Source organism: Hippocampus bargibanti, linkage group LG07 (assembly GCF_051943395.1).
Source record: "Hippocampus bargibanti isolate YZ-2025 linkage group LG07, ASM5194339v1, whole genome shotgun sequence".
Classification (NCBI taxonomy): domain Eukaryota; kingdom Metazoa; phylum Chordata; class Actinopteri; order Syngnathiformes; family Syngnathidae; genus Hippocampus; species Hippocampus bargibanti.
Window position 1 is genome coordinate 27,571,258 of NC_142740.1, and position 11,645 is coordinate 27,582,902.

Here is an 11,645-nt window from a genome sequence, read left to right on the forward strand (position 1 = left end):
GCTAAAAAGACAGACGATTGACAACAGACAAGACATGTCCTTTCTGAACGTAAAGTGAGGTAGTGTCGTAATGCAGGTTGAAGCGAGGTCTCGCAGAAAAAAAAATAGACTTCAGTATGATACGACAACGTGTACTCAGAGTTTTGGTAATTGTGGCAGTGGGAAGGGGCAGGGGGGGCAGGGCAGGGCTGGGAGGGACCCTGGTGGCACAAACTGTCCTCGAGCCCGCTGGTCTCGGCTCGGAGACTCCGCGACGGCGTCCACCTTTCTTGCGAAAACCCTCGGCGCGACCGGGAGAGTCACCAAATCCCATCAGACTGCCAAGTTTCTGTTTGTGAACAGCAGGTGGCGCTGGAGGGCTGTTCTTGCAGCTGCACACCTGTTGCTCATTTGCTTCAGTTGTGGTTTTACTTGGATACTTTGGACTCTTCTTGTGACTTTGTTTTGGATTTAGTTCTCTTTGTATGCAAAAGATGTTGTATTAGCTATCCATTAGCTAGCTAGCGAGCTAACTGTTAGCTGTCTAGCTAGCTGGCTGTTGGCTATTTGGCTATCCATTAGCTAGCTGGCTAGCTATCAGCTGTTTAGCTGGCACTTAGAAGGACTCGACGCTTCGCTCCGCCTCGCTCTGGCGACGCGTGACGCGGTCTTTGGCCAATGAGCGACTCCCCCCTCCGCCCCCCCTCTCCGGCGCAGCAGGTGTTTGAGGGTTTAATCGGGTTCTACTTCATCCTGAGCCGCTCGCCGGTCTTCATCCAGGACGTCCGGGACATGGGCCTGCTCGGCTTCCTGTCTGCGGCCAAAGAACGAGCCGAGAGGTTCCTCAACGAAAAGAACGTCGTCACCGACTTCCTGGGGAAAGTCGAAGAAAAGACGGGAGTCAAGAAGAAGATCCTCGCCGCCGGTACGCCATCGTGCTTCGCGCGCGTGCCGAGATCCCAAGAGGATTTCCGTAATCTGCTGGGGACCGAGGCGCACGACACTTGTTGTCTTGGAAGGCTAAGCTAGTAGTGATGTGTCATTCGCCAACGACCCGGTTCTTACAGTCGGTTCTCTGAAGTGACCAAAGAGAGCCGGTTCCTAACAAGGACCCGGAAATGGGAGCCAACGGTTTTTTGGTCCTCTATTCCCCGGTCTTCGGTTAAAGCCGCACGTGATTGGTCGATATCCGTGGTAGAGGAGGGAGGGGGAATTATAGACACACGCAGCAGTGAGGAGAAGGGGGGGTGGACAGATGGACAAATGCTATTACATCATGCTGTTATTATTATTCAATGATGATATTTTTGACTAGTTGCTATGATAGCATTATGAATATTAAAAGCAAATGAGTGACAGCTGATCATCACACCAGTCACCACAGGGAAAGTGAAAGTTAGCATCCGCTCACTCTGTGCACATGGAAATCAAACCATATCAATCAAAATATTGGATATACTGTAACATCATTTTCACATCATTTGACAGGATTTTTTTGGTAGTTCATTAATTTAAGCAACAACAAAAATGAGGAGCCAAATGGGAGCCAAAAGAGCCGGATCTTTTTAGTGAGCCGAGCCAAAAGAACCGGCTCTGTGAAAAGAGCCGCAATTGCCATCACTATCAGCCAGGCGTCGAGATGATCGTTGCATCGTTGCGTCCTTCTGGCCTCCCCTCAGGTGCCGTCTCGGTGACGGGATTCTACCTGGTCTACGGTTACGGCGCCTCCCTGCTCTGCAACCTGATTGGTTTCGTCTACCCGGCGTACTACTCGTGAGTCCCGCGGGAGCTCCTCCGTCTAGACTAGAACAGGAGGACCTTTGATTCGGTAGCGTCGGAAGCTTCCGTAGACGCGGTCCGTTGTCTGCAGAGTCAAAGCCATCGAGAGTCCCTGCAAAGAAGACGACACCAAATGGCTGACCTACTGGGTGGTCTACGGAGTCTTCAGCCTGGGGGAGTTCTTCTCGGACATTTTCCTCTACTGGTTCCCCTTCTACTACGCCTTTAAGGTAGCCCCCCTGCCGCCCTCCTCGGACTTTGCCAACTTTGCTGCCCTTTTCTCCTGGGCCGCAGTGTCTGTTCCTGTTGTGGTGCATGGCCCCGGTGGCCTGGAACGGATCCCGGGTCCTCTACGACCGAGTGGTCCGCCCCGTTTTCCTCCGTCACCAAGCCACCGTGGACGACATGGTCAGCGACCTCAGCGGGAAGGCCATGAGCGCGGCCGAGAACCTCACCAGGGAAGGTATCGCAACGCCCCGCGCCCAAAACCCAAGCGTTTCGGTCCGGACCCGAGTCAACGCCAGCGTGAATCGCTTCCACGTCAAGCCGTGCCCGCCCAGATTCAACCGAGTGTCGCGGTTTGCAAGTGGCGATGGTGGCGGATCCCCGAAAAAGCAGCCGGGGAGGGAGCAGCGCGCTGGAATTGACAAATTGTAGTCGATAAAGTCAGCAGCGGTCTCATGGGGACCACTTGAACACCACTTTGGCTCAATGGGAATGCCTTTAGGGCCTGGTTTTTGTCACCGTCCTCAACCACGGACGGTCCTCATTGCTTCTGTACTCTGCTGTCGTCCGTTCAGTTTTGTCCACCCTGGTGAGGAACAAAGCCTTGGTGTCGCCCCAAACAAAAGGTCTGCCCAGCGCCAACGGAGAAAGCGCAGAGAGAAGAAAAATGGCGTCTCCTCCACGTGAAGAGCGACAGGTGAGTACTGTCCAAAGCCCCCAAAGTCCCCAAAGTCCGAGCCTTCAAAAAGCGCCAGCAAGTTCTCGGAATGAAACCCTCAACTCCCGTTTCAGCCTTTCTTGGGTTGACGAGCAGTTCAGCAAGCAGGAGGAGGAGCGACCTGGTCCCGAGGAGAAGAAGCAGCTGCACATTGGACCCCCTCCCAACAGAACCCCCCCCCCCCCCTAAACCCTCCCCCTGATTTGCTCAGAACAGGTCAGGCCAATTTGAAAATGCTCTTCATGTTTGACGTCATGCACTTTATTCCTAATTAGAGAAGTTTGGGTGTTTGTCATGATGCGTACGCATCAAGTTCTGAGCTTTTTTTGGGAGGGAGGGGAGTGGAATACAATAAATATTGTACCCCCCATTCCGAATAGCAGTCTTTCCCCGCAAGGTTGAATTCACTCAACAAGTGCAAAATTATACAGGACAGTTTATTTCTTTCATGACAATCCAATAGAACATCTATTATTCATAAAATAAGGTCAATGTTGAAGGCTTATTCAGTAGAAAATGATGTTTGATGGGGACCTGGGAACGGATTATTCTGCTTTTAATGGTTTCTTATGCGAAATAAATGTTTGGAAGACGAACTTTTCGCCTTACACAGACTTTCTGGGAAACAAGTTCGTGAGCTGAGGTATCACTCTATTGTATTGTAACATTCGGGTTTTGAAAGGCGCTTACAAATGAAATATATTATTATTATTATTAAACGGACGTCATTGTGTCAACATTGATGGGCTGTTACGAGCTCTTTGACCAATTCTTGCTGGATGCATTTGAATTACAGTGTACGTATTTATTCTCTTACATTTGCTACAAGTTATGACGCACGCACACGCACATACACGCGGATAAATTCTGATGATTTATGTCCTTTTTTGTCGTGAATCTGTGACAGCGGTCAAATCGTTTGCCTTTTTTGAAATTGGTGAAAAATGAATAAAGAGGTGATTCTTGATCATATTTGAAAGCAATCGCGACGATTCACGCGAACGTAGCTCGAAACCGGAAGCACAAGAGAAGGTGTACAAGTTTCACTTGACTATGAAAAAGCGGAAAGGCGCTTTTCTCTGTTTCCGGTCGCCTGAAAAAATAAGAGCATTGGTAATTTGTAATCGGAATTCAAATACTTTGTAAGCGGCGATAAACACGTTGGAAAGTCGGCCGTGACAATAACACGCCAATAACACAGCGTCGTCCGCGTAGCCGTCAAACGGCGGCCAGAATCCGCATTTCGTCAACGAGTGTCCGAGGGCCTCGTTTTATTTTGAAAGTTTCCACCGGATGCCCCCGGCCTCCCTTCCCGGCTTTTCCGCCCGAGCTTGTTCTGTGGCCCCGAAGCGACGAGCTGGACTTGCGACCGGCACCCGGCGAGGAACTGCTAGCGAGACGTCGACATGAGTCCTACAGGTGAGCGAGCGACTTGTCTCGGGGGACCTCGAAGCGGCGTCGCCCGTCCGCTCCTCAAACTGGCGAGAAGCTAACGCCGAGGGCTAGCTGCTCGATCGAGCTAGCGGCTGCGCGCACTCGATCCCCCTCTAGCAAACGGGCCGACCGACGTCAAAGGTCGGCGAAATACTTTTTTCCGGCTTTGGCTTTCATTTGGTCGGCAACGGCGGCGGCTTGTGAAAGTGCACGTTTCACGCTCGCGGCCCAAATGGTTCGACGGCTCGTTCGGGAACGCTTTCTGTCTAGGAGTGATGTGTCGTTGCCGAACGAGCCGGATCTCCGAAGTGAACGAAGAGAGCCGGTTCCTAATAAGGAGCCGGAAATGAGAGCCAACGTTTTTGTCCTCTATACCCCGGTCTTCGGTTAAATCCGCACGTGATTGGTCGATATCCGTGGTAGAGGAGGGAGGGGAGAATTATAGATACACACAGCAGTGAAGAGAAGGGTAGACAGGTGGACATTTTTTTACAGTCTGCGGTTATTATTATTCAATTATGATATTTTTACAATGAAAGGTGAATTGAGTGACAGCTGATCATCCGACCAGAGTCACCACAGGGAAAGGCAAAGTTGGCATCCGCTAACTGTGCACGTAGAAATCAAGCCATAAAAAAAAAATATTTGATATAGTGTATTTATTTACATGAGAAATTCGTTTTTCACATCATTTTACATGATTTTTGGTAGTTAATTAATTTACGCAACAAAAAAAAACAAACAAACTGAGGAGCCATTTGGGAGCTGAGCCCAAAGAGCCGGCTCTCTGAAAAGAGCCGGAATTCCCATCACTCGTGTCTGGAGCGCAATGGTGTCCAAGTCAAGGTCCGGGGTCCAAATCTGGCCCGAGGCTCGAGTTACTGTTGAATTCCGTCGGGTGGCCGACTTGCAGGTGAGGCGACGGGCGGCGGCGGCGTTTGCCCGGCCAACCGCCTGCGATGGGACCTGAGCGCCGAGCAGATCGTCCAGATGGCCGACGCGCTGATTGCCGACACCAAGAAGGTTTACGACGACGTGGGGGCCCTGGACTTGGACGCCGTCACCTTCCACAACACCGCCCGGGCGCTGGCCGACGTGGAAGTGGTCTACACGGGTGCGTGGCATCGCCCAAACCGTCCCATTTTTCGCCGTTGACGGACCTTGTCGAACCTTATCCCAATTTCAGCCGGCCCTAACATATTAGCTCTGGCTGGCTACCTATCTATCTAGCTAGCTCGCTATCTATTCACTATCTAGCTGGCTGGCTATCTAGCTAGGTATCCGTTGGCTATCGATTGACTAGCTAGATAGCTTTCTATCGATTTGAGTTATTCCGGGTTGAGTGAACGCTGGCGCGTGTGGCTGTCGCTGCTCACCCACAGAAAAAAAGGTATCCTGTGACTGTAAAGTGAACTTGAGAGATTTGAAAGGCGCTTAGAAATTAAATGGATTATTATTAGTGTTATTATTATCTTCTGCTCGCTATTTGCTATCTATTAGCTCTGGATGGCTAGCTAGCTTTCTATCTATTTGAGTTATTTCCAGGTTGAGTGAATGCTGGCGTGTGTGACTGCCACTGCTCACCCGCAGAGAAACGTATCCTGTGAGTGTAAATAATAATAATCCATTTGATTTCCAAGCGCCTTTCAAAACTCTCAAGGTCACTTTACAGTCACGGGATACGTTTTTTTCTGTGGGTGAGCAGCGACAGCCACACGCGCCAGCGTTCACTCAACCCCAAAGTAACTCAAATAGATAGAAAGCTAGCTAGCGATCTAATGGATGGCAAATAGATGTAAAGTGACCTTGAGAGTTTTGAAAGGTGATTTTTCACCGCTCCGGATAGCGACGGGGCACCTCCAAACGGTTGACGGGGGAGGGGCGCGCATCCGGCCTTGACATTTGGGAACGCTGCGTCGACGCAAACGCACCAAATGCTGCTTTTGTCAGGCGGCCATTGTGGCGGCGCGTCGGAACGCCGAGTCGGCGTTTGCCCTCCAAAGATGGGCCGCGTCAGCGCTTTGGCCCAAAACCGGTGGCTAACGTGGCTGCCGCTGCTCACCCACAGTAAAGAACTGATCCTGTGACTGTCAAGTGACGTTGAGAGTTTTCAATCAAATGGATGATGATGATGATGATGATGATGATGATGATGATGATGCTACGGCGGCTAACGGAGCGTCCCCCGTGTGGCTTTCCAGTGCAGCGGAACGCGCTGGACTTCCCTCAGCACGTTTCCCCCAGCAAGGACGTGCGAGAGGCCAGCACGCTCGCCGACAAGCGCCTGTCGGACTTTGACGTGGAGATGAGCATGCGGGAGGACGTCTACCTGAGGATCGCGGCGCTCCACCAGAAGGCCGGCGACTACGCCGGCCTGCCCGCCGAGTCGCGCCGCTACGTGGAGCGCCTGCTGCGCTTGGGCCGGCGCAACGGCCTGCACCTCCCCGAGGACACGCGGGAGGTGCGGGAGGGGGCGGGGCCAAGGTGGGCCGGCCCTTGCTGACCACGCCCCCGTTTGCCTTTTGAAGGAGATCAAGCGCATCAAGAAGGCCTTGAGCAACTTGTGCATCGACTTCAACAAGAACCTGAACGAGGACACCAGCAGCTTGTCCTTCAGCAGGGAACAACTGGGTGGGTGCCGAGACGCCAGCGTGTGGCTGCCGCTGCTTACCTATAGAAAAATGATCCCCTGACTGGAAAGTGACCTTGAGAGTTTTGAAAGGCGCTAAGAAATCAAATGGATTATTACTATTTGCTGATAGCTGGCAAGCTATACATTACCTGGCTATCTAGCGGGTTATATATTAGCAAGCTAGCTAGATAGATAGCAGGCTATATACTAGCTAGCTAGCTATCGATTAACTATCTGATAGCTGGCTTTCTCTCTATTTGAGTTACTCCCGGGTTGAGTGAACGCTGGCGCATGTGCCTGCCGCTGCTCACCCACAAAAACACTGATCCTGAGACTGTAAAGTGACCGTGAGAATTTTGAAAGGCGCTTAGAAATCAAATGGATTATTAATTATTCTTGTTGTTACGTATTTGATATTCACTATCTATGAGCTGTCTAGCTAGCTACCTAAATGGCTAGCTAGCTATTAACTGTCTAGGAGCTGGCGAGCTAGCTTTCTATCTATTTGAGTGACTTCCGGGTTGAGTGAACGCTGGTGCGTGTGGCTGCTGCTCACCTATAGAAAAACTGATCCCGTGACTGTAAAGTGACCTTGAGAGGTTTGAAAGGTGCTTATAAATGAAATGGATGATGATTCTTCTTCTTCTTCTTCTTCTTCTTCTTCTTATTTGTGGCGTTCCTCAGGCGGCCTGCCGGAAGACTTTGTGAGCGCGCTGGACCAAGATGGCGACAAGCTGAAGGTGACCCTGAAGTACCCGCACTACTTCCCCGCCATGAAAAAGTGCTTTGTGCCCGAGACCCGCCGGAAGCTGGAGGAGGCCTTCAACTCGCGCTGCAAGGAGGTGAGCAGGCCGTCCACGCCGTCCACGCCGCCGTCCACGCCGTTGTCCAGTCATGTGTCCTTCGCCAACGAGCCGGTTCTTAGAGACGGATCTCGGAAGTTAACCAAGAGAGCCGCTTCCTAATAAGCACCCATGATATTTTGGTACTTAATTAATTTAAGCAACAACAAACACAAACAAACTGGGGAGCCAAAAGAGCCGTTTCTTTCTAGTGAGTCGAGCCAAAAGAAACGGCTCTGAAAAGAGCCACAAGTCCCATCACGACTGTCTCATAGTGATGTGTCGTTCGCGAATGAGCCGATTCTTAGAGCCGGATCTCTGAAGTGAACCAAGAGAGTCGGCTCCTAATAAGGAGCCGCAAATGGGAGCCAACTTTTTTTGTCCTCTACTCCCCGCCCCCGGTCTTCGGTTAAAGCCGCTCGTGATTGGTCGATATCCGTGGTAGAGGAGGGAGGGGAGAATTACAGACACACGCAGCAATGAGGAGAAGGGGCGAGGGGGTTAGGGTAGACAGATGGACAAATGTGATTACATTATGCTGTTGTTATTCACTGATGATGTTTTATACTAGTTGTTATGATAGCATTATGAATATGAAAAGCAAATGAGTGACAGCTGATCATCAGACCAGAGTCACCACAGGGAAAGGCAAAGTTAGCATCCGCTAACATCCGCTAATACGTGCACATACAAATCAAGCCATATCAATAAAAATATGTGATATTGTGTATTTTTGACATGAGTAATTCGTTTTTCACATCATTTGACAGGATTTTTTTGGTAGTTAATTAATTTAAGCCCAAAAAAAACCTGAGGAGCCATTTGGGAGCCAAAAGAGCCGGAACCTTTTTAGTGAGCCAAGCCCAAAAGATCTGGCTCTCTAAAAAGAATTCCCATCACTCGCGCTTAGGGCGACAAACCAAGGGGAAGGTGTCGAGGGGGTCAAGGGTCGGCGGTATCGCCATTGTCAGCCATAATTTTACATGATATTTTGGTCGTTAATTAATTCAAGCAAGAAAAAACAAACAACCTGAGGAGCCGTTTGGGAGCCAAAAGAGCCAAATCTTTTTAGTGAGCCGAGCCAAAAGATTGGGCTCTCTGTAAAGAGCCGCGATTCCCATCCCTCGCGCCTTTCCGACGACCGCTCGTCCCTCCTTGACGCTTTGTCGCCCCCCCCAGGAGAACTCGGCCATCCTGAAGGAGATGGTGGAGCTGCGAGGGCGCAAGAGTTCCCTCCTGGGCTTCCCCACCCACGCCGACTTTGTGCTGGAGATGAACATGGCCAAGTCGGCCAAGCGGGTGGCCGCCTTCCTGGGTGAGCACCCCCCCCCCCCCCCCCCCCCCCCCCCCCCCCCTGCGGCTAACGGTCCGGCTAACGTGGCTCTCCTCAGAGGAGCTGTACCGCAAGCTGAAGCCGTTGGGCGACGACGAGCGCTCGCTCCTCCTCAAGCTGAAGGAGGACGAGTGCCGCAAGCGAGCGCTGCCCTTCGACGGCCAGCTTCACGCCTGGGACACGCGATACTTCATGACGCAGGTTAGCCGCCGCCGCCGCTGCTTTAGCATCAGAAGAAGAAGAATCCATTTCATTTCTAAGCACCTTTCAAAAGTCTTAAGGTCACTTTACAGTCACAGGATCAGTTTTTCTGCGGATGAGCTGCGGCAGCCACACGCGCCAGCATTCACTTAACCCGCGAGTAACTCAAATAGCGAGCCAGCTAGCTATTAGATAGCCAACAGATAGCTAGCTAGCTAGCCTATACATAGCTAATATATACCCAGCTAAGCAGCCAGCTAGCTATTAGATAGTCAACAGCTAGACAGATAACCAATAGAGAGCCAGCTACCCAGCTAGCTAGCTAATAGCTGGATAGATAGCTAACAGATAGCCAGCCAGTTAGCTAGATAGCTAATAATAATAATAATAATCCATTTAATTTCTAAGCGCCTTTCAAAACCGTCGAGGTCACTTTACAATCACAGGACGGCAACATTCAACCAGGAATAACTCAAATAAATAAAAAGCTAGCTATTAGATGGCCAGCTAGCTAGCCAATAGACAGCCAATAGCTAGCCAGCTAGCTGGATCGATAGCTAACAGATGGCCAAATACATAGTGCCCCGAATCTCCATCAGTTTTCTCAGCAAAACATGCTAACTATGTTAAAATGCTACATGTGGCTAATTTCTTCATTGCTAATAAAAACAAAAAGAAAGAAATGGGTAGCGGGGGCAAAGGCAAATTGCCACATTGAGTGTGGCGGACGGGCAGGTGGAGGAGAACCAGTACGCGGTGGACCAGAACCTCCTGAAGGAGTTCTTCCCCATGGACGTGGTGACCCGGGGCCTCCTGGACATCTACCAGGAGCTGCTGGGTCTTAGCTTCCAGCTGCTGGACGGCGCCCCCGCGTGGCACCCCGACGTCAAGGTCTACTCGGTCCGGGACCCGGCCCGGGGCCATCTGCTGGGCCAGTTCTACCTGGACCTCCACCCCAGGTGAGCGCCCGCGGCGGGGTCGAAGGTCGTCCGGCGCGCTCACCGCCAGCGCCCCCCCCCGCAGGGAGGGCAAATACGGGCACGCGGCCTGCTTCGGCCTCCAGCCGGGCTGCCTGCTGCCCGACGGGCGGCGCCAGACGGCGGTGGCGGCCATGGTGGCCAACTTCAGCAAGGCCGCGGGCGCCGCCCCCTCGCTGCTGCAGCACGACGAGGTGGAGACCTACTTCCACGAGTTCGGACACGTCATGCATCAGCTGTGCGCGCAGGTCAGAGATCCGCGGCCGCCGGCTCGCGAGCGTGTGCGCGCGCTTGACTCCCGTCCGGCGCGCAGGCGGACTACGCCATGTTCAGCGGCACCCACGTGGAGCGCGACTTTGTGGAGGCGCCGTCCCAGATGCTGGAGAACTGGGTGTGGGAGAAGGAACCCCTGCGCAGGATGTCGGCGCACTACCGCACGCGGGAGCCCATCCCCGAGGAGCTCCTGGACAAACTCATCAAGTCTCGTTTGGCCAACACAGGTGAGTCCTTCCGCCGCCGCCCTTCCGCCGCACGCCAAACCACGGCGCCGCCTGTGCCCCCCCCCCCGCGCAGGACTCTTCAACCTGCGGCAGATCGTTTTGGCCAAGCTGGATCAGGCGCTGCACACCCGCGGCGGGCTGGACGCCGCCGACGAGTACGCGCGACTCTGCCGGGACGTGCTCGGCATTCCGGCGTCGCCCGGTGAGTCGACGCCGGTCCCCTTTCGGGCTTTGATCGCCGTGGCGGGGTCAAAGGTCGAGGCCGCGGGACTTTGACGGACCCCGTCGGCGTCCTCAGGCACCAACATGCCGGCCACGTTCGGCCATTTGTCGGACGGCTACGACGCGCAGTACTACGGCTACCTGTGGAGCGAGGTCTTCTCCGCCGACATGTTCTACGCGCGCTTCAAGCGGGAAGGGGTCACGAACCCGGAGGTGAGCGCCGCAACGAGGAAAATGCCCGACCGGAGGTCCCAAAGCGCCGTCGGCGGCCTTTGTCCGTGCGTGTGCAGGTGGGCCTGGACTACCGCCGATGCATCCTGGGTCCCGGCGGCTCGGCGGACGCGGCGGACATGTTGAGGAAGTTCCTGGGCCGCGAACCCAAACAGGAAGCGTTCCTCGTCAGCAAGGGCCTGCCTCTCAACCTGGAGCCCGGAAGGCCCGGAAGGCCCGGAAGGCCCTGCCCCTGCTGAGACCGCCACAATGCCAATCAATCAATCAATCAATAAAAGCCAATCAAACTACAACTGCTGCCTTTGGATGCATCCTTTTCGCTTGGCGTCGTTTCAGTGAAACCGAGGTTCATTGAACGCCTCTCGATTGGAACGCAAGGGGCGGAGCTCCATATGGCGGATTGCGTGCAAACATACTTAGGTTTGTTTTCGTTCACACACACACACAAAGGCAGAAATCAAACTGCGTGACGACTTTGACGTTTTATTGAACGTGAGAAAAAAAAAAGAGCTTGAATGTGGTGGGCGTGGCTTGTTCCGATCAACGTGGTGTCTTGCGCAGAGCTCGCCGGC

The 11,645-nt window shown here is 52.9% G+C and overlaps 2 protein-coding genes across 3 annotated transcripts; both read left to right on the forward strand.

Annotated features, from left to right (window-relative positions):
- Positions 1-69: 69 nt before the first annotated feature.
- On the forward strand, positions 70-3,906 carry reep6 (receptor accessory protein 6). Of its 2 annotated transcripts, XM_089000619.1 has the most exons (6): positions 70-904; positions 1,659-1,752; positions 1,850-1,988; positions 2,053-2,221; positions 2,559-2,680; positions 2,776-3,906. In XM_089000619.1, the coding sequence occupies exons 1-6, from the start codon at positions 658-660 to the stop codon at positions 2,788-2,790; spliced, it is 786 nt and encodes a 261-aa protein (XP_088856745.1). In that variant the 5' UTR covers positions 70-657; the 3' UTR covers positions 2,791-3,906. The 2 variants fall into 2 exon arrangements, with proteins under 2 accessions (XP_088856745.1, XP_088856744.1); XM_089000618.1 differs by having other exon boundaries at positions 1,850-2,221.
- Positions 3,907-4,060: 154 nt separating this feature from the next.
- Positions 4,061-11,366, forward strand: thop1 (thimet oligopeptidase 1). The gene is made up of 13 exons (XM_089000609.1): positions 4,061-4,119; positions 5,033-5,249; positions 6,337-6,596; positions 6,664-6,766; positions 7,452-7,609; positions 8,789-8,924; positions 9,001-9,143; positions 9,879-10,102; positions 10,167-10,368; positions 10,434-10,620; positions 10,694-10,822; positions 10,919-11,055; positions 11,133-11,366. The coding sequence occupies exons 1-13, from the start codon at positions 4,108-4,110 to the stop codon at positions 11,310-11,312; spliced, it is 2,088 nt and encodes a 695-aa protein (XP_088856735.1). The 5' UTR covers positions 4,061-4,107; the 3' UTR covers positions 11,313-11,366.
- The last annotated feature ends 279 nt before the right edge of the window (positions 11,367-11,645 follow it).

Coding starts and splice junctions, on each gene's coding strand:
- reep6 (XM_089000618.1), top strand. CDS start 658: ATGAGCGACTCCCCCCTCCGCCCCCCCTCTCCGGCGCAGCAGGTGTTT. Junction 905..1,658: donor GAAGAAGATCCTCGCCGCCG/GTACGCCATCGT, acceptor GCCTCCCCTCAG/GTGCCGTCTCGGTGACGGGA. Junction 1,753..1,849: donor GTCTACCCGGCGTACTACTC/GTGAGTCCCGCG, acceptor CGTTGTCTGCAG/AGTCAAAGCCATCGAGAGTC.
- thop1 (XM_089000609.1), top strand. Junction 9,144..9,878: donor CGCGATACTTCATGACGCAG/GTTAGCCGCCGC, acceptor GCGGACGGGCAG/GTGGAGGAGAACCAGTACGC. Junction 10,621..10,693: donor GTCTCGTTTGGCCAACACAG/GTGAGTCCTTCC, acceptor CCCCCCGCGCAG/GACTCTTCAACCTGCGGCAG.